The sequence below is a fragment of the Odocoileus virginianus genome, chromosome 6 (genome assembly GCF_023699985.2).
Source record: "Odocoileus virginianus isolate 20LAN1187 ecotype Illinois chromosome 6, Ovbor_1.2, whole genome shotgun sequence".
In the NCBI taxonomy this organism is placed as follows: Eukaryota; Metazoa; Chordata; class Mammalia; order Artiodactyla; family Cervidae; genus Odocoileus; species Odocoileus virginianus.
This window is the reverse complement of record NC_069679.1, coordinates 42,166,012-42,192,348: the sequence shown is the minus strand read 5'-3', so window position 1 is coordinate 42,192,348 and position 26,337 is coordinate 42,166,012. Positions and strand designations below refer to the sequence as shown.

Here is a 26,337-nt window from a genome sequence, read left to right as displayed (position 1 = left end):
GAAAAGTTTCTTTGGGCAATAAAGATCTCCCTGATAAAATTGGGTGTATGAGTGTAGATTTGGGGGGGGGGGCGCTATTAGAAAGAAGAGACTGAAACTATGCCGACAAGAATTACTGTGTCTGCCAGTTAAGGTGAATGAGCGTTAAACTTAAAATCTAAGAGATAATATGCTTCTTGAGGACAGGGGGGTTTCATACTTTCTGTTCCGAAACAGCACTTAGTACCATGCCATGCATTTAAGAAGTGTTCATTAAATATATTTCAATGTTTATTCTTTGAGGCTGATTAGCTTACACTATAGAAACAGTACTATTAATTACCATTGAATTTGGGTTACTGGCTGTTTCTCTCAGCTTTTATTTATTATTTTTTAAAATATTTACATATTTATTTAATACTATTTATTAGTTGCAGCTCATAGGATCTTTAGTTGTGGCATGTGGGATCTAGTTCCCTGACAGGGATTGAACCTGGGCCCCTCGGCATTGGGAGCATGGAGTCTTAGCCATTGGGCCATCAGGGAAGTCTCTCTCTCAGGTTTTAAATAAAGTCTTCTGGCTCTATCTGGCAAGGTCGGCAAAAGCTCAGAAATGACTTACAAGTAACAAAACTCCAGTTTTTAAAACTATTTTTTGTCTTCCATATATATATATTGTAGATTAATTGAAAATCTGTTTCTGGGAAACACATTCCCTTAGTAAAAATGATACATGAAAAGACTGTACTACAGGATGAGGAATAAATTCATGTTCAATGTCAAATAACTGACAGATTTAATTCCAGCCTCCCTTTTTTGAGTGTGTACTATACACCTGGCACTCTGCTAGGTGCACACTACAGAGAAATGTATGGCAGCCCCATCCTTTAAGGAGTGTTTAATCTACTGAGGAAAATAAACTATATAATAATATGGGTCATAATAGATATGAAAAACTTTACCAGTTAGTCCCTCAAAGGAGTGAGGGAGCCTCCATGACTGAGGGTTTGAGCAGTGATTTCTTCTTCTAAATTAGTTGTATGAGAAGGATGAGAAGAAACTGGCTCTTCTTTTCTCTTGGAAATAGCATAAATCCTTGAATGGGATTACATGCTTTCTCCTCTCCTAAAGATCTCATTTCAGTTTTACCACTGAGACTATTTCTGATGGAATGAGGCCTAACAGTTCTAATTAGACTTCTCTTCTTGATGTTTAGGTCTTTGCTACAAAAAATGGCCATTGGGCCTTATATTGCTTAGAACACATTAGATTACAAACAGCAGAGTACTCTAACCCTGTCGGTTCCATCAGGGACGGTAGACCTGGGTTCAGAAGCTGTGATTAGAGACTCAAAAACATCACCGAAGCATATCTTTTTCTGTTTATGCTTTCTCCATGTCTACTTTATTTTCACCTGGCAGGACCTGCTGGTTGGAAGATGGCGGTTCAAAGTTCAGGAGTTTCTTGATTTTTTTTTTTGCCCCATAATATATGCTGCTGGTATTCCTTCACATTTTTGGGTTGCTTTTAAATGCTCCTGGATTTCTTGAGCACATGCAGAAACAGGAGGTTGCCTTTGAAGCTCTCTTGGAATATGAAACAAACAAAAACTATCCCCGAAGCCCCCAGTGTTGGCCCAAATTGTGTCATGCACATTGCCAACCAGTAACTGCAGCAGGGAATAGAACTATGCTAAGTTATTTAGGTTGGAATTTTGCTAATTTGCTTACCCTGGAACCACATTCTCTAGTAGACAGCTAGGCCAGGGATGTGACGCCAAGCAGCAGGGTGGTTGTTTACCCAGATAAGGGGGAGTAGATACAGGAGAGGCTACAGAATCTGGCACAAATACAGAATGTGGCAGATGACAACGTCATGGAAACCCTTACCCTCAAGCTACAACTGCCTTCTTCCGCTGGACAGCTCTATTTGTCTTCTTTCCTTACTGTTTCTTCTGCCGGGGTCTCACTGGTCCTTACTGCATTCACTGACCCCAAAGAGTCAAACCCTGGCTGATATTGGAGAAAACCTTACTTTGATATCCGAATGGAAAAAAATTGAGGTTTAATTATTTTGTCGTCTTTCTACTCCGTTTGGGGTTCTTCAGGCCAAGTTCAGTACTTGCGCCAAGACTGAGGCTGTGCGACAGAACCTACCTGGGCCATCTCTAAAACGAAGGGACTGGCTTGAACCATTTACAAAAACTCTTCTTGCGGTGCGATCCGGTAGTCTTGATTGGAAATCGGACAGGACGAGAGGGCTGCAGACGTGGAAGCTTGAGTGAGTGGAGTGTTTGGGAACCTGAAGCCCATGTTGCTTTGTGTGGTTTGAGGGAGGTCTTGCCTCTTCTGCATTCCGCCCACCAACGAATTTGACCATCCGTACCTACTCCAAGAGCCCACCAAGGTGGCCGGTCTCCCTTCCTCACGCACTCATCTTCCGCGCCGAGCCATGCGCAGCCTCCTAAGGCCGAAGCCTCCAGGCCAAGCCAAGCCTGGCGTCCGGCGTCCGGCGTCCAGCGCGGCTTGCTCTGGAAAGCCTTTCAGGATTCTTGCGGCCTCGGGCTAGGTGGCCTGGGCAGCGGCTCCAGATGCGCCCGCTGTTGCGTCTCCGCCGCTCCCCTTCGGGAAGAGAGGCCAAAGCAGAACGGGCTCGGGGAGGCGCCACGGCGACTGCCGCCCATCTCCCGAGGGCCCGACCAGGCTTCCTCGCAGGCGGCCCGGCCCTGCCTCACGGGGTGCCTGCGCGTGCCTCCCGCCCCTCCCCACCCGCTCCGGTCCGCCTCACCCCACCGCCGGCTTTGTCCGCCAGCCGCGCGGCGGCCCCTCCCCGTTCCCGTCGGCTCCTCCCCGCCCCCTCCGCTGGCCCCACTTCCTCGGCGCAGGCGGCTGGAGCGGACCGGGGACGAAGGGGTTAACCCGGGGCTCTTCCCGGCGCGGAGGGATCCGGAGCCGAGCCGAGCGCGGTGCTGAGGCTGCCTCAGCGAAAAAAATGTCCGCCTGAGGAGACCCACAAGTTCTATTCGGGGGGACCGCCAGCCCGCCCCGGGAGGAAGGGGCGGCCAGGCCCGAAAGCCGCCTCCCCGGCCCGGATCCGAGAGCTCGCGCGGGGCAAAGTGAGCCGAACCGCCGGGCGGTGCAAGGGGAAGCCCGAGCCCGCTCTCCCGGCCAAAGTGAACTTTAATCGAGGTGGTTGGATGCGGAGACGGGGCGGCAGGTAATTGCGGGCCGGTGAGCGGGAGGGGGACGCCGTGGCGGGACTGGGAGCTGCGGGGCGCCGCCGTGTCCCGGCCGGAGCAGAGGCGCCCCCGGCCCGCGCCGCAACTCCGCACCCCTTTGTACAGAAGCGAACCCGGGGTCCCCTCCAAGTTGGGGAGCGGAGTGGGGGTGGAGGTGAGAGTCGCGGACGGCCAGGCCCGCGGGCGGCGCGCTCGGCCTGCGCGCCCGGCTCAGCGCTCGGCAGGGGCTCCCGGGCGCGCGGGAGAGCGGGCTCTTCGGCTACCGAGCCAGGCTCATTGTTAAGCAGCTCCGGGGTCGGCCGTCCGCAGGCAGGGCAGCAAAAGTGGGAGGAGGCCGAACCGGGGGAGGAGGACGCCGGGCAAGAGCGGGACTAGTTGTCCGTGTTTCTGTTTTCTTTTTAAAAACGTCTCTGGGACGCGCGGGGGATGCTTTCCGACCCCCGGGGCCCGCGGGGGACGTCCGGGCGGCGGCGGCAAGAGACGCGGGCCTGCGAGCGGCGCGTTCCCTGCAACTTGTCAGTTCTATTGTTGCAGAGCCAGTGAGTCACTTCGCTACTCCCCTCGCCGCCGTTCCGCTCTCTGGATGCCCAATCGTCCCTCACCCCGCCCCTGGAGACCCCCGCCCCGGCCGGGCCTCGCGCATCGGGCACCCGGCGGCGGCGGCGCGGGGTAGGGGGCGCCGGGGAGGGGGCAGGACGGGCTCGGAAACTTGGGGGAGAGGTGACGAGTTGCGGGAGCCCCCGCCTCGCTCCCGGGCCGGGCCGGGAAACGCGTGGATTCACGGACCCGTGCGGGCGCCGGGCTCTCCTGCCCCCTGCCCGCGCGGCGGTGAGGAACGAGGAGGGTATTGGAAGTCAGCCTGGCGCTTTTCCTCTTCCTCTACGCCCCTCTCCATCCCCGAACACACTTTGGGCCTCGGCGGTCTCTGGCTGGTCTCTAGCTGAGCCTCTTTTCTCTGCCTTAGGACCTGTTAAAAGTGGCCGAAGATGAATCCCCAGCAGCAGCGCATGGCCGCTATAGGGACCGACAAGGAGCTGAGCGACCTGCTGGACTTCAGTGCGGTATGAGAGCTCTCCACGGCATCTTGGGGTTCTGCTGAGGTTTACAGAAAAAGAAAAGGGGGAGAGCGACATGGAGACTAAGCAGCGTGAACTCCATCTGCTTTGAGCAGTAGTTCTCAGGGCTGGAGTCCAGCTCCCCCAAGTTGGACACCTGAACTTTGATGTAATGTCTAGACTTGCAGATTTAAAACTTTAATGCCAGAGGGGTCACTTGATTTAACCAGTGAAAAGGAGAACAACTTAATCTTGAGCTTTGGTTTAGTCACCCTCTGACCCTGATGGTTATTAGAGATTTTGAACTTCATATGAAAAAAGAAAATTGTTTTTTTCTTCAATACTCCTAATCGTTTCCTTTCCCAAGATCTGGTATAGTTTATGGTACCTGAACAATGTCATTTACGAGAAGCTAGTGAAGGGCTAAAATTTCCTGCGTTTTGGGTTGAACCCTCTTGAGATAAATGTATGTGGACTTTACACGTTTATGTGTGTGGAAATGTATATGTATTATGAGAAGTGTATTGTGTGTATATATGTTTGAAATTTTTTTAACACAGGGAAAAATATCACCTGAAATCAAAGAGCCCATTGCCCTTATGTCTAATGGGTTGAATTCGTTTATTAACTGCTTTTACAAAATGAAGATCATTGACCAAAACTTACCATTTAAACTTAATAATCTTAGAATTTCTCATACAAGTGACTGGATTTTCAGAACAGAAAATAGCCAGTATTTCCAAATAGTGTGAGGAAATAGTATTACCAAGTGTGTTTGCCTCTCTGGATCTGAATGTATATCTCCATTTTTAACTTTTCTCTAAAATACAGTAGCTAGTTGATAACTCTTGATGAACTTCTGTTTGCAAGGAGTCTAGCAGAATTTCAGGACTAATAGAAATGTTTGGGTTATTTTGTAGATGTTTTCTCCACCTGTTAATAGTGGGAAAACCAGACCAACGACACTGGGAAGCAGTCAGTTCAGTGGATCAGGTAAGATCATGTCTAAAATCAGAAACTCTTAATGTTGGTGTTATGATACGTTTGTGTAGAAAAATATGAAGTGTTTTAGTATTTTTTTTTATGCCATTCTTTAGCGTCTAGTTAAAACTATCAACAAAAACAACAAGCCCCAAATGGGCTGTAGCTCTAAGGATCCATTGACATTTCTTTGAGAATTTCAATGTGAATTTAAAAAATTTTCTTTTCTCTGAATTTTTAAGTTGAAAGTCATCTTGTTTGAGTACAGGTGATTGTGTCATGCTTCTGTTAGAAAAGTACAAGAAGAAAATGCTCTTTGGTCTATATGTGTTGTTTTTTTGTTTATATACATGTGTGTATTTTAAAATTTTTTCTAAATTTTAGCCCATTAGCATTATTAAACCTTTGGAAAAAAAGACTTGGTAAAATAATATTACTTAAAATAGGCGTATGAAAACTGAAATTGAGTCAAGCAATAATTAGTAAGGCTTATTTTAAAAGATGGCTATTCCTTTGGAAGTCTGCAGGAAGTTAACAGTTTTGTAGACCGTTATTTAAAATGTTGCAAATAAATGAATAGCAAGTTAGATTTGCTTTCAAATAACACAAATGACTGAATTCTGTCCTACATTCACATTACAGTAGAATAACATTTAGAATAAGTTAAATTCCTACTCCTATCGTAGTGCTTTGCTCTTTAGATTTACCTCCTGTATATTTATAACTACTTTGCTCCATTATTAATATTTATCCCATATTTCTTAAGAATGCACTTTTTCCTTTATACTCATGATTTAAAAAAATAAATGTTTCAGAAGCTAGGTTCATTCTAGTGTAGAAAAACTATAATTTTCTGTTTAACTTAGATTATTCCTTAGTGCTCAGAGATGAGAAAAAAATAATGAAAGCCAAGACAGCATCATCCTAAGAAAACCAGCTGTCAAATCTCTAGGCTGAAACTCAATATATTTCCTTTTGACTGTTGCTTTTTTCTTTCCCCTAATAAAATGATAACTGATTTCTTAAGTGTGAAAGCAAAACATCAGAAATGGTTAATTTCATAACCAGTTTAACCCTTTATACCACTTTACGTTAAAAAAGTTTCTATTTAAAAATCATACACTACTTGAATTTACTAAAATTCATTTTTAATTATGAAATTACAACGTAAAGGGAAAATAAAGCATGTTTTATATCTCAAGTAAAATAAAAATGTTTTGGATTTTAAATATTCTAAAGACTAGTATTATTCTTAATCAAAAGACTATCATAAAATGTCAGCCAAACCTCAGCTCTTCTCCCACTTCTGTTTATTGGTAATTGTTTGGAAAGTCATTGCTTTTTTGGGTTGAGGAGAGAATGTTATTTGTTAGTATTAGAAGAAGGCTGTCTTTTCTTTCTTTACTACTGTTTTGAGTACCTGTCAAATTTTGCAGTTGATATACTCAAGAACTTTAAAACAAACTTTGTTGATTACATAGTAGATGCTTAGTATATTTCATTAAATGAGTAATGATATTGCTGTTTCAGATTGGCTTGAATTGTAGAAAATATATGTAACAGACATTGATATCAGGGACATGAGCTTCAGAAATTTGCTATTAGAAATACTCTTCTGTTTTTGGAATAATGTCAACTATATGTTTTTTTTTTACTTTTTAAAATTAAAAAGTATGGTGAACTTTATACTTTTTAAAATTAAAAAGTATTACTAGCATGGCACTGGGGCAGTTGTGGGTCCTTTTTGTAGCATGCATTATACAGACAAAAAATTATTTTTCTACACTGTAGAAGTATTTATAGTATTTGTTTCTTTGGAGCAGGAAATTTTAAGTTTTAAAACTGTTAGGTTTTGTATCTGGTGAAAACGAACTTAAATATTTTTCTGTGCGGTTTTTTTTTTTTTAATTTCAAGAAAAAAATTGTAATTAAAAAAAGCTGTGACCTTTAGTAATTCTGAATAGATTTAGCTTTGGGGGAAGGGGAAATTGCAAAGCAATTATTTTATGTGAAAGTATACTGGTAAATATGGCCTTATAGCCGTTTCTTATCTTAAAGGAAACGTTTAAAAGAAATTGGTATGACAGTATTGTTTTACTTATGTATTTTATTGACACTTGAATAATCTTCTGTCCTAATGTCAAAGGATATGTAATACATCCTAATGACTGATTATTTGCAGTATATAAGGAAGGAGCTAAAGATCTGACTTTGCTTTTGAAGACATGACTTAAAGACTAATTACCTTGTTTTTGAAATAACATTTGTAAAATCCCAAGGCTTTTCCTCATGAAAACTGTGTATAGTATAATTTCCCTTATTGATTGTCTTTTTTGATGCTGACTTAATTTCACTGTAAGTGCTATAGTATGTGATGTTATTTTAAAATCTTATTCTGAATGGAAAATATAACTTATATGATAGCTGACACTTTATCAAAAGTCACCGTGGAAAAGGTTAATGTATTATTTTCTATTACTTATTTGTCTTGACAATAAGTAATATGTCAAAAAATAAGGCAATAAAAATGAGTCATAATTTTTATTTTTTCAGCAAGGGTGTTAATTTTCTTTGCATTATAATAAGACTGAACTTGTCTACTTGATAGGCTAGAATCTCTGAGGTATTCTTATGGTGGCCTTGAGAGAGGGGCTTCTTTCTGTAAGAATCAGAGGTGAGGCACTTATAGGACAACACCGTCCTGTTAGAGGAAAGCTGGTTGGAAGGACTGACAGAGTGGAAATAGTTCAGTGTTTGAATCCACTCTCCCCTCCAACTTTAGGTCTTGAGTGTGTAGAACTAAATTGTGATATTGGGCTTCGATTTTAGTAGTTTAAATATTTACATGATAGCTGAAAGATTTCCTTTGTTGGTTTTTTAATCCAAGTCATGAGAGGTATCCAAAGGAAGTGGGATATATTTGTTTTCTAAGTAACCTATACGTATTGAGTCTGTCTCTTATATTTCTATCTAGAAAGTTATTTTAGCTACCAAGTAAAGCTTTCACTTTTCTTTGTTCAAATCAGACTTTTGTAACACTATAAATTTCTTGCCGAAGATTTTTGGAAAGAATTACAAGAATTATTTTCCTAGCTCTTAATTTTTAAAAGGAATACAGGTTTTCATTTTTTGGGTGGTATTTTCACATGTACATACAGACTTTTTGAAAATATTGATATGGGGCAGAAAAATGAATTCTCATTAAATTTCTCCTCAGTTTTTTAAATTAAACTTTTTGTTTTGAGATAATTGTAGATTCATATGCAGTTGTAAGAAGCAATACAGAGATCCCACTTGCACTTTACCATGCTTCTCACAATGGTAACATCTTGTAAAACTATGGTACCGTATCACAGCTAGCTTTCTGACAGCGATAAAGTCAAGATACAAGAGCAGTTTGATCATCATGAAGATTCCTGATGTCCTGATCTTTCCCTAATGTAGCTTTATCTATTTTTAAAGTAATTTGAAAAGAAAAAAGGGAAAAATTAGTCAATACTTACTTACAGATTGCCACAGTGTTGTTCAAAATATCAAAAGAGAGAATACTAAAGTTTTACCAATGTATTTTTTAACTGAATTGTAAGTATAAATAGGAGTGGTAATTTTATAAAGGCAAAACTAGGTTTGAGTTTTTCACTTAAGGTATTATAAACTTATGAGTAAGGTATGTTTCATTTTATGTACCTATCAGTATTGAAATTTGTTGACTACAGTGTATAGTAATACAGACTTAGTCAAATTTAATACTGCTACTTGGATAACTGAGCCATGTTAGACATTTGCTTCTGGCAAACTGTAGTGATCAGTAAGTAACTGCAGAGTCAACAGGCATATGAAGAAAAATACAATATTTTAGGATAAATATAGTCTATTGTTAAGTTGCTTATTTAAAGTAAAAGTTAAATAGTAAAGGAGTATTTTTAGAGAATCTGTATATGAAAATATAATCTTAGAAAACAGAAAAATTAGATACAAGATTATAACCATGGGTATTGTGTGTTTTTAGGAGTAGTTCCTATAGTTATTTTAAGTAGTCATGGCTTATAATGGATTTGAAAAGCAGTTTGATTAGGTCACAGTATTTTAGAGGGTTGGTTTTACAGTGAGCCATAGCTTTGATTAATTATTATTTCTGTTTTCATTAACAGTTTAAACACAGATTCAACTTTCTTTTATGTTGTCTTTTGGTTTGTCTTTTTATTTGAGTTTTAAAATCATTCTCTTGGATAGGAAGATAAAAAAGATGAAGATTGCTGTTTTTATTTAGTCACTAAGTTGTGTCTGACTCTTGCGACCCCATGGACTGTAGCCTACCAGGCTCCTCTATCCATGTGATTTCCCAGGCAAGAATACTGGAGTGGGTTGCCATTTCCTTCTCCAGGGAATCTTCCCAACCCAGGGAGCGAACCCGGGGAGCAAACCCATGTCTTCTGCATTAGCAGGCAGATTTTTTACCTCTGAGTCACCAGGGAAGCCCAAAGGTGAAGATACTCAACTTTAAATAAACACAGTTGTTTTCATTTTCACATTTTAGATTTAATGGGACTATATACAGTAATCTCTTTTTTTATATGTATATTCTTTTTATTTTTTAAATCATTTTTAAAGTATTTATTTATTTGGGCATTGGGTCTTAGTTGCAGCAAGTAGGCTCTTCCTTTGTTGTGGTGCATGGACTCTAGTAGTGGTACATGGGCTTCAGAGCACTCCGGCTCAGTAGCTGTGGCTCACAGGCTTAGCTGCTCTCTGGCTAGTTCCCAGACAGGGGATTGAACCCAGGTCCTCTGCGTTGCAAGGCAGATTCTTAACCACTGGACCATCAGGGAAATCCCAGTAATTTCTTATTAAAGCCAAATAGTCTTTTTTGTTCTTGAACAATTGATAATCATGTGTGGAATGTCATTGTCTGCCTAGTGTTGTCAAAGGCTGGAATAACTTTCCACAAAAGAGTAGAATAACACTATTAGAAAAGGTCTCCTGGAAAAAAAACGTAGTTTTTGGACAGTGTGTGGGATAATTAAAAAAAAAAAATCATAATAGGACTGCTTTTGTGTATTGCTTGAATATGGTTTTTTGGAAAGGGATGTCAAAATTACTAATCTAATGCTTTTGTGCTTATAGAATAAAATGAAAAGAAGATGAACATTTAAATATATCAGTTAGAAACACTTTCTGCTTTTTTAAATAGTTGAGCCATATTTATCTTAGATTAAACACATATTTATTTAGTATTTGCACATCTTGGTATCCTCCTAGCTTTTGGGAAGGTGGCAAATGGAGAAGGATATAGAGAAAAAGGGGAGGCATCTCATTATCTAGATAGATAAGATGTAAAAATATGAGGTAGATAAATATCTAACAAAAAATGTCAACAAGTGCACATCAGTGTAGGTTATATTGAGTCCATAAGAATAAGGATGTGCTGAGGAGTGAGGGGACTGGTTTAAGGATAAATCAGAAGTGTTGAATTTAGAGATGACTTTAAAGGAGATACAAAAAATGAATTAGAGAAGAGAAGAACTGTCCTCCCAAATATCCTCCTTTTCATTAACAGAGACCTGGAAACGGGAGGCTTGCTTCAAGGGCCTGTGTATACATAATTCAGGGAAAGAGAAACTGATTTTTATTGATGACAACTCCTGTACTCCTAGAGGAGCTCATGTTTATATACTGCATGGGTTCACATCTAACCATTGCCGTTTATGAGCTGGTGATCTTGGGTATGTTTCTTACCCTTTTTATGCTTCTTTTCTTACCCTGTAAAAGCCTCATGAGTTGTTACAAGTGTTAACTGAGTTGATAGAAGTGAAGCTCTAGGAACAGTATCTGGCACATAGTGAACTGTGGTGAAGTGAATTGTTAGTGGTGAGGCAATAAAATAAGGAAAGCATTTACTTACTCAGGAGGCTATTGTGCTAATCTCTGGTGTAAATTTGGACCTGGTGTTAGTATAGGAAGTAGGAAGGAAAAATATCAGAAGAAAGGAAAGGATTGACAGAATTTGAAGGATTGGATTTCTATAGGTAAGAGAAATGACTTTTGCAGTTCTGGTAAAACTGGAAGATTGTTGTGCTGGAGAAATAAAAAAGATGATATGTTTTGAGCATTTTGATTTTCACATGGCCTGGGACTCTTGCTAATTTAGGGATTTATGAGAAAAGAGTGCTGCAAGATGAGTTAAAGATTTTGGTTTAAAAAAAGCTATTTTCTGCCTATAAAATTAATACATAATCATCATTGAAAAAAGTTAGAACAAAAAAGCAATAGGTGGGAAAAGACATTCATCATTTTACTATCAAGTAGATTTTACAGTTTGATTTATTTCCTTCTAGTCTTTTTTCCCCCTGTTGTATGTTTGCAACATTGTGAGCTTACTGATGGTTTCATTTCTTGACCTGCTTTTTTATTTCACATGATGTTATGAACATTATTTCATATTCTTAAAGATTCTTCATTTAGTTTGGTTGCTGAGCTCTTGTGACCCCATGGACTGCAGCACATCAGACTTCCCCGTGCATCACCAACTCCTGGAGCTTGCTCAAACTCATGTCCATCCAGTTGGTGATGTCATCCAACCATCTCATCCTCTGTTGTCCCCTTCTCCTCCTGCCCTCAGTCTTTCTGCGTCTTTTCCAGTGAGTCAGTTCTCACATCAAGTGGCCAAAGTATTGGAGCTTCAACTTCAGCATCAGTCCTTCCAATGAATATTCAGAACTGATTTCATTTAGGATTGACTGGATTGCTCTCCTTGCAGTCCAAGGGACTTGCAAGAGTCTTCTCCAATACCACAGTTCAAAAGCATCAAAAAGGATTCTTCATAAACTCCCTTAAAAATTGTTGTATTATTACATTGGATGGATACAGTGTAACTTTTATCAAATCATTTCTCTTACTGCTTGATGCTTCGAGAGTCTGTTGATTTGCTTCTTGGTATTATAAAAAATAAGATAGTGAATACCTTTTTGTACATCCATACATTTTTATCTACACTTCCTTTGGTTTCCTTTGGCTAAGAGGTGGAGATTTTGGGTTTTGTTCTTACAGGTTATAATTAAAGCTAAGTGAGTGAATGTGTGCCCTAAGGAAAGGTCAAGGATTGATGTTAATGGTGGAGTTAAATATATAAAATAGTTACTTTGGTTGATTATTTATTACTTTATAGATGGAGTGTTTGATGACATTGGGTGCAGATTTGTATTTGTATATAATTTGATTGTGTGGTGACTGGAGGGAATTCTTGTCATTCTTTGAGCTGTGCTTGTTGAAATAGAGTGGAATCTAGTTGGATTCTGTACATTTCTGATACGTCTACTGTTTGTTCTCTGTTTTTTGTTACTTTGGGGTACAAAACCATCCAAGTGTTACTCTCTGCATTCCATCTTTCAAGTTGTGTGAAGTTCTTCACTTTTTTCCTCTGATGGTGAAGGGAGTGGAGTGAGTCGGCATGATTCTATTTAATGTAGAAAATGTGAGAGAGTCCTTGAATTCTTGGTGTTTTAGTGTAGTGGGAAGAATTGGTATCAGGAGCCAGATGACTGGATTGGAACTTAATAGCTGGGCCCTGGGAAAGTCCTTTAAATGATCTGAGCATACTTTTTTCCTTTGTGAAGAATGAATGATAATGCTTACCTTCAGAATCCATATGAGGATCCAATAAGATCTTTGTATATTGCTTACTAAACTGTGCAGCTTCAAAAATGGTAGCTGCCATTTTTATGGTACCCTCTTAAGTAATACTAATGTAATATTAATTATTAATAGTAATAATTATAACCAGTTGTATAGCCAGTGTTGATTGAGCTGTTATCATATGCTAGGTACTGTGCTAAGCTGTTTATAGGCATTATCTCATTTTGATTTGGGTAAAATGTGATATTTATGGTGGTAGATAGGGTGAAGAAATGCCCATCAAGGACAGCATGTCAAAGTTGCTTTTTAGTTCCATAAAATGGTGCACGTTGTTAAAATTATAAGAAAATATCAGGCAGAAGAAGAGTTTTGAAAGGTCATTCATTTCAGTTCAGTCACTTAGTCAGGTCCGACTCTTTGTGACCCCATGGACTGCAGCATGCCAGGCTTCCTTGTCCATCACCAACTTGCTGAAACTCATGTCCATTGAGTTGGTGATGCCATCCAACCATCTCATCCTCTGTCATCCCTGTCTCCCACCTTCAGTCTTTCCCAGCATCAGGGTCTTTTCCAGTGAGTCAGTTCTTTGCATCAGATGGCCAAAGTATTGGAGTTTCAGCTTCAGCATCACTCCTTCCAATGAATATTCAGAACTGGTTTCCTTTAGGATGGACTGGTTGGATCTCCTTACAGTCCAAGGGACTCTCAAGAGTCTTTTCCAACACTGCAGTTCAAAAGCATTGATTCTTTGGCTCTCAGCTTTCTTTATGGTCAACTCTCCCATCCATTCATGACTACTGGAAAAACCATAGCTTTGACTAGATGGACCTTTGTCAGCAAAGTAATGTGCTGATTTTTAGTATGCTGTCTAGGTTGGTCATAGCTTTTCTTCCAAGGAGCAAGCGTCTTTAATTTCATGGCTGCAGTGATTTTGGAGCCCAAGAAAATAAAGTCTGTCACTGTTTCCATTGTTTCCCCATCTATTTGCCATGAAGTGATGGGACTGGATGCCACGATCTTAGTTTTTTGAATGTTGAATTTTAAGCCAGCTTTTTCACTCTCCTTTTTCACTTTCATCAAGAGGCTCTTGAGTTCCTCTTCACTTTCTGCCATAAGGCTGGTGTCATCTGCATTTCTGAGGTTATTGATTTTTCTCCTGGCAAACTTGATTCCAATTGTGCTTATCCAGCCTGGCATTTCGCATGATGTATTCTGCATATAAGTTAAATAAGCAGGGTGACAGTATGCAGCCTTGAGGTATTCCATTCCCGATTTGGAGCCAGTCATTTTTCCATGTCCAGTTATAACTGTTGCTTCTTGACTTGCATATAGATTTCTCAGGAGGCAGATCAGGTGGTCTGGTATTCCCATCTCTTGAAGAAATTTTCAGAAGTTGTTGTGATCTACACAGTCAAAGGCTTTGGTGTAATCAATAAAGCAGAAATAGATGTTTTCCTGAAATTCTCTTGCTTTTTTGATTATCCAGCATATGTTGGCAATTTGATACCTGGTTCCTCTGCCTTTTCAAAATCCAGCTTGAACATCTGGAAATTCACGGCTCACATATTGCTGAAGCCTGGCTTGGAGAATTTTGAGCATTACTTTCCTAGTGTGTGAGATGAATGCAATTGTGTGGTAGTTTGAACATTCTTTGGCATTGCCCTTCTTTGGGATTGGAACGAAAACTGACCTTTTCCAGTCCTGTAGCCGTGGCCACTGCTGAGTTTTCCAAATTTGCTGCCATATTGAATGCAGCACTTTCATAGCATCATCATTTAGGATTTGAAATAGTGCAACTGGAATTCTATCACCTATACTAGCTTTGTTGTAGTGATGCTTCCTAAGGCCCACTTGACTTCGCATTCCTGTACAATGTGAAGTGCTCTTCAGGCACTCTGTCATTCAGTCAGTTCAGTTCAGTCGCTCAGTCGTGTCTGACTCTCTGTCACCCCGTGAATCGCAGCACGCCAGGCCTCCCTGTCCATCACCAGCTCCCGGAATTTACTCAAACTCATGTCCATCGAGTCAGTGATGCCATCCAGCCATCTCATCCTCAGTCGGCCCCTTCTCCTCCTGTCCCCAATCCCTCCCAGATCAGGGTCTTTTCCAATGAGTCAACTCTTCGCATGAGGTGGCCAAAGTACTGGAGTTTCAGCTTCAGCATCAATCCTTCCAATGAATACCCAGGACTGACTTCCTTTAGGATGGACTGGTTGGATCTCCTTGCAGTCCAAGGGACTCTCAAGAATCATCTCCAACACCACAGTTCAAAAGCATTAATTTTTAGGTGCTCAGCTTTCTTCACAGTCCAACTCTTACATCCATACATGACCACTGGAAAAACCATAGCCTTGACCAGACGGACCTTTGTTGACAAAGTAATGTCTCTGCTTTTTAATATGCTATCTAGGTTCCAACCTGTCTCCCAGCTATTCTGTCCTCTCAGGTTACATCATTTTTAATTTATTAATTTATTTAGACTACACTTCACTCCAGAAAAGAAAATTTCAGCATAATTCTTACACTCGTTCTCACTCTATCATTAGGTGCCTAGTAAAATTACCTTTTTTTTTGTAGCTGATTTCTTCTTAATACTATTATTTTATGGACTACATACTGTATAATGCAGAATGGTGAACAGAAATGTGTATTCTTATTGAAACCCTTTTCTGTGTTAATATCACCACTTGGTTAAAATGTTTTCTCTATATTCTGTGTCTAGCTGCTTGAAAATTTTCTTTTAATAATTCAAAAATGATGTGACTGAGAGGATAGAATAGCTGGGAGACAGGTTGGATAGAAAGTTAAGAGTCTATGGCGTAGAGCTTCTTCACTTTTTTCTTAATGGGAGAGAAAGAGCATAAACTTCCCTGATAGCCTCAAGCAGTACATTTTACATGAGCAGAAGAACTCTTAAAAATCTTCATGTGCACTTTACTTTGTATTGCCTAGCACAGATATATTTGTTTTAATATAATTTTTAATTAGTCATTGAGTAAAACTGAAGTTGTAGGAAGACTCATTGAATATAGCTTATGACATCACTTTCCTCCTGTCTTCCTTTGTATCTTTAGGGGTAGTGGCCAGAGTGGAATGTGATGCAGTCCTATGCTATCCTTTCTTTTGTGAGAAGGCCAGCCTTAGAGTTTCTTCTTTGCCTGTCATTGGTCCTGGATCTTTTCTGGTTGCCACAGAAATCTCTGAAAAAGGATTGTTACACTGGTTGGCGGTGATTTTTGTAGGGAGGAAATTGTTATTCCATAAGCAGAGCACAGAGAGATTTGTTGTAATATATGTAACTGTCATTTGAACCTCTATTTTCTTTTTCTAGCCAGATAGATCATCCTGTAATTTTTTCGCATACCCTTGACTTGAGAAGAAAATGTATGGTTTTACAGACAGAGCTTTGGTTTTTTAATCTATGTTTAAAATGTGCTCTCACGTGTTCCAGGTTAAAAATGTGCCTCATAAAGACCATGGTGAGTCATCCAAGCTACTGTAAGCTGATTGGGGACTTAAAGATCGAACAGAAATGAAAACGGATTAGGGATTGGTTACTAATTTTTATTGCATTGAATAGTGATTCAGGGATGAAACCTTTAAAATAAAATAACATTTTGAGATAAGGCACAGGACAGAAATACTACCTTTCTTAAGAAACAAAACAAACACTACCATACCTTATCTTTGGTACAATGAAAAAAACTGGCTCAGATGTCATTTTCTCAGATCTGTTTCAGATATTAAGAAAGTGCATGAATTTGAACTGAAGGAATGCTCTGAATTTGGGAAATTATTCCAGTACTCCAAAGGAAGTCTTTTTGGAAGTAGCCTCCCTCAAAAGTTGTTGATTTGTTTTCTTGTGGTTTTGCTGGTGAGCCGTTGTGAGGCTTTAAAATGAGCAGGATTACCTCATGATGACTCTCCCACCACTTCATTGGTGGTTAGTGTAGAGAACGCAGATTGAACTTAATATGATCACACAACTCCAGTCAATGAGCAGCTGTGCTGCTGTTCTCAGCAAGAGTTGTGAGTGGTAGGGTACCACGGGGAACCTTACTTAGAGGGAATTATAGTCATCAGCCTCTTGGTCCTGAGGTGTGTGTTTTGAGATTGTTGGGAATAAACGAAAGGTTTGCTGTGGCTCACTTTGGATTTATGGTGGAAGCATAATTTGGTCACAGGTTAGAGAATCTGAGCTTACATGGGCATTCATAAACAAGGGATGAACATTGTTTAGTTCTCCTGAGTGAGGAGGTCCTCTTCGGTTTTTGCTATTTGGAAACTCTACTGTATGCAACTGACTTTTGACCTACTTAGGCTTTGGAAAATGTTTTTCAGTGTTGGTTCTGATTTAGAATAAAGTTAAAGGGGGAGGTTGGTTGTTGCATGTTGAATCTCTTGGTCACAACTTACAGACAACTTGAATTGATTATGCTTTTCCAACTAGGCAAGTAATAGATTCATTTAAAGACTTCATTAAATATCCTAAATGTCTCTTACTTAACCATCAACTACTACTTTTTATTTTAGGTGATAGCATAGTTTGTTTATTATATCTCAAGACCACCTTTCATCTGCCAAAGCTTCACAGTCACTGATCTGCCATTATGACATCCAAAAAGATCTGAGTCAAAATTTTCCCTTTAAATTCAGCATAAACTATTGTAGTGGCAGAATATGATCTTTTCTGAAGGGAGGTCATTGACATTCCCTATTTTTCTAGTTGGAGCTTCCCTGCTGGCTCAGTGGTAAAGAATCTGCCTGCCAATGCAGAAGACACCAGTTTGATCCTTGGGTAGGGACGATCCCCTGGAGAAGAAAGTGGCAGCCCTCTCCACTAGTCTTGCCTGGAAAACCCCATGGACTCAGGAGCCTGGCTGGTGGGCTACAGTCCATGGGATCACAAGAGAGTTGGACACGACTTAGTGACTAAAAAACGACAACAGTTTTCCTAGTTATTGTATAATTACCAGGTTCTGGGGATGATGTGACATACAACATATATACTCTTTCTTTTCTAAAATGTGAAAAACTGAATTCTACTCACCTGGCTTCATGGATTTCTGAAAAGGTACTATAGACCTCCCTTTGTGTGTGTATGGATGTGGGAGTGAGTGGGTGCAGGGTTGTGTCTGTGGGAATGAGAATTAACCTCTCTCCCTCCTTCACTGTTGTTTTCAACTCAAAAATTTCTTTTTTGGACTAAAACTCTATAAACTAGAGACTGAATTATTTTAAATACAGAAAAAAATTGTAGTGGACTTGTTAATATAAAAGGAAATTCTTCTTGTAATACAGCCTTTTTGGACTGAGCTTTGTGCTTTGAGATGTTTGCCTTATATATTGTTTTAGGAAATCAGTTTTTATTTTGAGTAGGGATAAGCTTTTTATCTTTTGGGTCAAGGAGTGTAGTGATACTTCCCTGATCATTTTGCATGGAAATTTTCAGTGTACTAATAGAAATGTTCTTATATATATAAAACCAGGTAAGAAATAGTTATGTATATATACATGTGTATATAAAACTAGCTGCCTGTGATTGTGTGCAAGAGAAAGCCTCAGCCCTGGCCCATATCCAAGTTTAACTGTGTGAGAGCAAACCAGAAAATCCCACCAAGCCGTATGCACCAAGAAAAGGAGGTGCTAAGATTTGGTTTCCTAGAGGACAGACAACAAAACCAGTCTTTGGTAGTTTTATTCTTTCCTTTTATTTTGGTTAAAAGGTTCGTATCACGATGTTTATTCCTACAGTGTACTCGTTAAAGGCATCTTCATTAAAAACCAATTGTGATTCTAATGAGTGGATGAAGTTTTCCTCAGGAGCCTGTCATTGGCTCAGTGCTATTATTGTTTAACGTAGCTGTGAAAGTAGCAATGAAGGAAGTGTGTAATAAACTAGTCCTTGTGTATCTGTTGTTTTGAGAGTCAGGTCAGTTGGCTATTCTGACTTTTCTAGTTTCCTTGGAAACCTGTTTCCTGTAGCATTACCACTGTTACTGTCTGAAGAATCCTTATATAATATTAAATGATTAAATTGACATAAAGTTTGTAGAGGTTTGAGATACCCCACTGTGGGAATACAGAACAGGCTATACAGCTCAGGTCTGTCTCGCCTTCATATTTATTTAACCTCTCTTGTCAAACTTCAGTGTGTTGCCAGAGTGAACAGAGTATTGCCAGACTGAGACTGACGCTTGCTGAACAAGTTGTGTAGCAGTGGGACTTTGCCCAGTGAATGATTCGGGGAATGAGAAGAGTCTTATTTAAAAGAAAATCAATAATGATAAATGCACTTCATAAATATTTACCCATTCACTATTTACTGCATAATTCTTGTAGGAAGTTGGTAACTGTTCATTTTACAGAGGAAATAGAGAAATCAACAGTGATATACATTTGCCTGTGGTTTCTTATTGCCCCTCAGAAGTAGCAAACTGATCATTTGTAGTTGCACCTGCACTGATACCAATCTACACCAGAGTATGGTTTGTCAGGAGGAATTTAATATCTCTAGAAATCGTTAAAATTTGTTCTTATAACTGGAGGCTTAAATAGTGCCATGTTGATAATCTTCAAAAGAAAGTGCTTCAGGGTTTATTTATTGTTAAGAAAATGATAATCAAAAGCCTCCATAAAATGAAGCTCTTCTTGTTAGTATTACACAATATTAAATATAAACAACTACAGTCTGAAATGTCTTTAGGAGAGTTTCTTTTTGTGTGTGGTCTTCTCTTATTGTTCAGCTCTTGTCAGCCTTTGTGCCTTGGGAAGAAGATAAATTTGATAGTTATGAGATACTGGAATATTCACAGGTATTATTTAGTTGAGGCCATCGAAAAGAATGGTTGTTTCATAGTGTAGAAAATTCTTTATTTTCACTTCCCCCTTTTCAAAGGTTTAGTGTTTATTTAGTTATAAAGGCAAGTAAAAGCAGATGGAAAATAGTTATTCCAAGGGTAGTTTAAAAGTATTATTAAACATGTAGAAGAGGTTTTAATGGAAGTTGTTAAAATTTAATTTTGGCAACAGACTTTTCAAAGCATTAAAATGAAAAGATATATTTGAGAGGGTGCCAATCTAGTGAATTTTGTATTTTTATTTATTTAAAGTAGACTGGGCTTTCATTTTGTTGAAGCACTGGGTAGGCATAGGAGAGAATACGTTAATGTGCTGTTTTTTATTGGTCTGTGTAGAATGGTTTGTTCGCTTTAAGGTGGTGGTGAACACAGACAGTTACTTTGTGGTATGCTGGAAAGAGGAGGGGTTTGAAGTCACAACGCTTGGTTCATTGTTGGCTTTATCATTTACCAGATTTGTAATCCTACAACAGTATGTTAACTTCTCTGTTTATTTTATGTATAAAATGAGGAGAACAAAAATACTGCCTAACGGGTTGTGATAGTGATCAAATTAGATAATTTTTAGGGAAATTATTTCTAAAATGTGGAGGTTTGTGATTCTGTACTAATTTTTGTTGTTGTTCAGTCGCTGCATCCTGTCTGACTTTTTGTGACCCCATGGACTGCAGCACGCCAGGCCTCCCTGTCCCTCACCATCTCCTGGAATTTGTCCAAGTTCATGTCCATTTTGTTCACATTTGCCCGTTTGCCCAGGTTCGTGTCCATTGAATTGGTGATGCTATCGAACTGTCTCTGTACTAGTGTACTACAACCGTCATCCTTACTAACATTAGTTGTCTTACGTTAGGTGGCATAGCAACTCTTGAAGGGGTTCCAAGCTCACAAGTTTATGTGCAAAATTTCGTTTCTGACAGTCAGTTTAGCTCAGGTGATAGCGAGGGATGATAATCTAAGGAACTCTCTTTCAGTAGGGAACCCTCAGGATCTCAGAATTCTTCAGATGAGTTCTTTCTCTTTTTGGTTAGATGAGGGAAGTTAAAGCAATAAAGTAAACTGTTAGATCTCAAACTGTAAAGCCTCTAAATTAGTAATTTTGAGTCTTGTATTTTCAGCTTACTCTTAAATGCTTGTTGACAGTCTGTTGTAGTGACAATGTTAACCCTAGGCTTAAGCAGGGTGGCAGCTAAATAGTTCTTAGGAAAGTTTTTGCTTTGTTTGATGAGCAGTTATCTGAACAAAATTTTAGTGTCAGTAAGAGTTAACCTTTTGAAGATTTTAAAGTATTGGATGTGGTGGCCTTTGTATACTTGTGAGTGAGGATGAGAGGATGCAAGGGTGAAATTGGGAAATACAAGTGGAACTCTCATCTGTATGCCTGTGCTTGAAGCAGGAAGGGTTAACTTAGTCTTATCCACAAAGGACCAGGAATCAGGACTTGGGACTGTGTGCTGGTGCTGCTGTTTCCATGTTCTTTGTGATTAGGAAAGATGAAGGCTTCCCCAGGTCCTGTGCTGTCCCTTTCCAATTAGTGTGCTTGTCTGGACATATAAAACACCTAGGTCACTTTTTATTGGGAAATAGTGAGATTTTTACTTACTCTGTGTATGTATGTGTTAATGGGATTGTATTGTTTGGAAATTTTCACTTTATTTTAAAGAAAGAAATCAGCAAATTCAGGGACCCAGAGCCAGTGTGGCTGTTGGGGTGGTTTTGATGGAGGCTTTGTACTGGTGAACTTTATTGGAGCTATTTGCTAATTTTTCTTTAGGAGAAGACAATGGCTGGGTTTAGATGAGAGGGGTTATAGGATGATTTGACAGTCATTTGACTGCTGTCAGGAAAACTTTGGGGCTTTTTGGTTGTAATAGTTCCTATTCCATCTTTTTTTTTTTTCCATTTATTTTTATTAGTTGGAGGCTAATTACTTTACAACATTGCAGTGATTTTTGTCATACATTGAAATGAATCAGCCATGGATTTACATGTTCCTATTCCATCTTGAAAGATCTGTGTTAAATTGCAATGATGTAAGAGTAGATGACAGGTGAAACAGAAAAACTGTGGACCTTGGGAATGGATAATTAGGTTTCTGAATATGATTTCTAAGAACCCTGGGGCCAGGTGAAGTAGCTTACTTTTCTTTCATAGGTATTTGATGGCTTTTGCATTCTTGTTGCTACCACTGTGATCTGTTACTTCCCTACTGGATGTCATAGTAATGTCTCTTTACTTGGCCTCCTTTCTGCCATTTGCTCTGTTTTATTCTTCTCAGGGTGCCATAACAAAATAATACAGGCTGAGTGATTTAAACAACAGCAATTCATTTTCCAACATTTCTGGAAACTGGAAGTCTGAGATCAGGGTAATGACATTGTCAGGTTCTGATGTGAACTCTTCCTGGCTTACAGGCTTTCTTTTTGCTGTGTTCTCACATAGCCTTTCTTCAGTGTGTGCATGACAGGAGAGGAGGGAGAGAAAATTGTCTGGTGTCATTTTCATGGGTGTGTGCTAAGTTGCTTCAGTAGTGTCTGACTTTGTGACCTTACGGGTTGTAGCTGCCAGACTCATCTATCCATGGGATTCTCCAGGCAAGAATACTGTGGAGTGGCTTGCCATTTCCTTCTCCAGGGGATCTTCCTGACCCATGGGTCAGTCCTGCATCTCATTGTGTCTCCTGCCTTGGCAGGCAGGTTCTTTACCTCTAGTGCCACCTGGGAAGCCCAGTGTTGTCTTACAAGGGCACTAATGCCATTGCAGGGGCCCCAGCCTCATGACCTCATTTCATCCTAATTACCTGTCAGAGGCCTCATTCCAAATATTGGCTTCAGTCAATGAATTTATGGGAGGGAGATGCAAACGTTTAGTCCAAAACACAGTCCTCATATCTTTAAAACATCTTTCTCCTATGGTTTGCACAGAGTCCACATTTGTTCCCTATTGGGGAAACAAACAGTAGCTCCACCTTGGCATTTAAGTTCTTTAATAATATGATAGAAAGTTACTTTAGCCAGCTTTACAGTCCATACTTCCCAGTCTGAATTGTATGGTTCAGTTGCACTGGTCTTTTACCTGACTTCCTGCCTCTAGTTTTTTTTTTCTTCTCCTTATTAATTGGGATATTTACTTGCTGTTTTTATGTCTTTTTAACCTCCTTTCCTTCATGAAATCTTTTCCAGCCATTTTGGGTCATAATTTTAAAAAAATACAGCTTCCAGATATTTAAAGGACATTTGGGTAAAGGAAAATACTTGTTCTTTTTTGCTCCTGAAGGCAAAGCTAAAGCCATTAAGCTGGTTATGACCAGTAGATCTTTGATTCCAGCCAGTTACTGTAGCTAGACAGCTAATGGGTTAGCCCTGTAAATTTAAAAGAAGACCAAAGACTGCTTTTTGTGAGTATTGAACAAAGATTTCTGTTTTAGAATATATATATCTTAGATTTTATGCTTTCTGAGAGCAAAAATAGTGTTTTACATTTGTATTTCTGCAAAATATCCTGCTTTTAGGTCAAGTACCTGGTGATTGACTTATTTTTAGGTTTGGGGATATGTGATAGATTGGTGGAAAGATTAAATCCCCTAAATTAAATTTCTTAGATTAGATGCCCTGAGTTGCATTTTTTGTTAGTATTAGCTTCATGGGGAAGTTTTAAGGGAGCACTGAATTTGTGTGGATTAGCTGACCAGAGACCTGTGGTGTTCATTTATTAGTATGTTTCACCTGTTCTCTTATTTCTTCTGAGAATATCTTAGCTCATCCACAACCCCATATTTAAACATCAAGGATGAGCAGGAAGTGGCCAAGTGGTAAAGCCATTGAGGTTGTATGTGAGTACAGCTGTCTCTACTGAACCACAACCAGCCCTAGCTCTGAAGAGCAAAGAGAAGTGATACTTTCATAGTGTTTTCTTTTCTAAAGGCATGTGTCATTTTTGTTCTTTAGTAACTTCATTTTGTGGGAAGGATGGCTTCTCTGATACTAGCCTTGATTGGTTAGAGGAGCTCTGTTGTATGAGGGCCCATAGGAACCCTTCTGTCACAATCTGGAAACCACTAGGTGGCCAGAACCTTGGAAGGGATACTTTTCCTGCAGTAACCCAGAATTTTGCTAATTGAATTGAACCACAGAAGAGAGGTTATATGACCTAGCATTAAAATAAATGTAGGGAAACATCTATAAGAGCAGAAAAAAGGTAATCTTAATGGAACTGAGTCTATTCGCCTGCTTAATATGTAGTGGAAGGGTGAGCCATCACCTTTTATTTAATGCTTCTAAAATCATCCCCAGATTTTTGGGCCAAAAGCTGTTTTTGTCAACTGTAGAAAATATGTTGTCCTTGTGTTTTGAAATTAGACTGCAAACTTAAACATGAAGTCTTTGGAAATTGTATTTTTTATCTTTTTTTTTTCTTAACCCAGGAGAATTGAGTTGGCCAGTCTAATGTAATTTGGAGCTAAAATGTTACCCTTGTATGTGGAATTTGGGAGAATCTTGTTTTGAGGGAAACATCAATAGAAAGTGAAGGAGTTTTGCCAGAAGAGATCTAGGGCTATATCAAATTGGAGATGTGATCTCTGTGATAAAGATGGTAAAAATTCTCATTGCATTAATCCACCTCGGAACAAATACTGTCCATTGTAAGCTTCTCACTGACTTCAGACCACTTTATCTGAGATAATAAGATAGTGGCTGTGAGATTCTCAGCTCTGATTTAGCTTACCTCTGAAATGTATAGAGTATATTGCCTTGTTTTAGTCTATTTCAAAAAGAAACTGTCATTGCTTGTGAAATCTGCAAATTTTTGAGATGCCACCTTTACAGCCTTGAGATTGATTTTTAGGTCTCTGAAAGTGCCCATTTGCTCCCTGTGAAAGGAGCAGGTTTGCATTTATTCAGTGAGTCTAAGATGAGGTAATTGGTATTTTTATGATTTGAATGGAGGCTTTGTATTTTTGAATTTTGTGAAACAAAGCTGTGTTTGTAAACACATTTCAAAAATATAAATGACACTTTGGTGAAGATGTTCACTGAATAGCAAGAAAGTTTAGAAAAAAGGGAGCTTTTGTTAACATCTAATAATAATCTAACTGTTTTCATTGACTATTTCACTGATTAAAGAGTACCTGATTTTTAGAACTTTTTGTATTGCAAATAATCCTGAGACTGGGTTGTGGTAGGAAAAAACTTTTTTGGTATCCAGTACTCCTATACTAAGTTGGATTTTTCAGCTATAGTCTTGGTTTAGAAGAATGTATCATAAGCAGTATATTTCAGTGTAAGAATCATCTTGGGAAACTCTAGGAAAGAATTTTTTAGTACTCTGATATAAGATGAGCAAGTTGCCGTGGTATTGGACAAGTAACACAGAAGTGTTTTGGTATGGCTCAGCTGGTTTAGGTATAAATAAGCAGTGTAAAAGTGCTTAGGAAAATCCAGAGTTGAGTCTTCCGAGATTGTAAAATGAACTGGTTAATTTTATATTCTACTCCAATTTCTTCTTTTAAAGGCTTGTTGACCTTTGAATGAAGTTTTCCGTACTGGTATGGAAGTACTGTTTCCAGAGGAAGTGTCGTTTTCTATTTGTAGTGGTTTTCACTAACATCCTAGGTGACACTGGGAGAAGCGGGAGTGTTAAATTTTAAATTAATTTTGAAGCCTATATGTAAGTGAGTGCTGCAAATATTTTCTTTTATTAACTATTTTTTAAAAATTATAAAAATACAAGTCAAAGCTAAAAAAAAATCTAAATAGCATAGAAAGATATATGCTGAAAAACAAAACTTCCTCTGGTTATTCCTTCCTGTTCCACATGTCTACTCCCTTGGCATAGATTTACTCTTCACTTTCTTCTCAGAGTTTTTCATGCATTTGCTAGTGATACATAGCTCTTGTTTTTTTACCTTGTAGGGAATGACAATTCTGCAACTTAACCTTTTCACTCAACAAGAGAAGGTGGACAGGAGATCACTATGTAAAGGGTATTCTTGAGCCCATATTGATTTTACTAGAATATTTGGTTTTCTAAATTATGTGTAATGATTTGACCTGATATAGGAAGTGACATAATTGTACAGTACATGTGACTTAATGAAGCCAGAAGTCCTAAAAATGTTAATATTTGTTGGAAGTCTTAAGATTTCAGTTCCAACAACTTAAATAACTTCTCCCCTTTAGAAAACAATTTTATTGTAATACAAGGCATTCAATAAGATATTAGTTTCTTACGTACCAGACCTTGTGCACAGGGCACACTTTTACATGAATTATTTAGTGTAATCTTTGTAATAATTCTTTGAGGCAGATTTACTTTTACTTCCTTTTTTTGCAGATGAGGAAACAGGCTTCAGGTGGTTGAGTAACAGCTACTAAGTGGCAGAATCAGATTTCAAAAGTGATCTATACATTTATGCAATGGCAGCTAGTTAATCAGATTACTTAAAGAAAAACTAGTCTCATGAATAATTTGTCTGTTATCCTGTTATCAAATACCATAGTGATTTAATACCAAAATTTGGTGAAGTCATCATTGTTATAATGTGTTTGGTGGAGAGATTGGCTCTTCGTGAATCTAAACTCATGTTTTAGCACCA

General features: G+C 39.1%; 1 protein-coding gene across 5 annotated transcripts in view; it reads left to right on the top strand.

Annotated features, from left to right (window-relative positions):
- Positions 1 to 2,888: 2,888 nt before the first annotated feature.
- Positions 2,889 to 26,337, top strand: part of TCF12 (transcription factor 12) — a 390,369-nt gene continuing 366,920 nt past the window's right edge. For 2 of the 5 annotated variants that reach the window (XM_020906151.2, XM_020906146.2), the window contains exons 1-3: positions 2,891 to 3,195; positions 4,182 to 4,278; positions 5,193 to 5,265. In XM_020906151.2, coding sequence (XP_020761810.1) covers positions 4,204 to 4,278; positions 5,193 to 5,265 — 148 coding nt within the window. In that variant the 5' untranslated portion in view covers positions 2,891 to 3,195; positions 4,182 to 4,203. Of the gene's footprint in view, positions 3,196 to 3,547; positions 3,757 to 4,181; positions 4,279 to 5,192; positions 5,266 to 26,337 lie in introns of those variants that run through there. The other 3 variants (XM_020906149.2, XM_020906150.2, XM_020906148.2) reach the window with 3 other exon arrangements.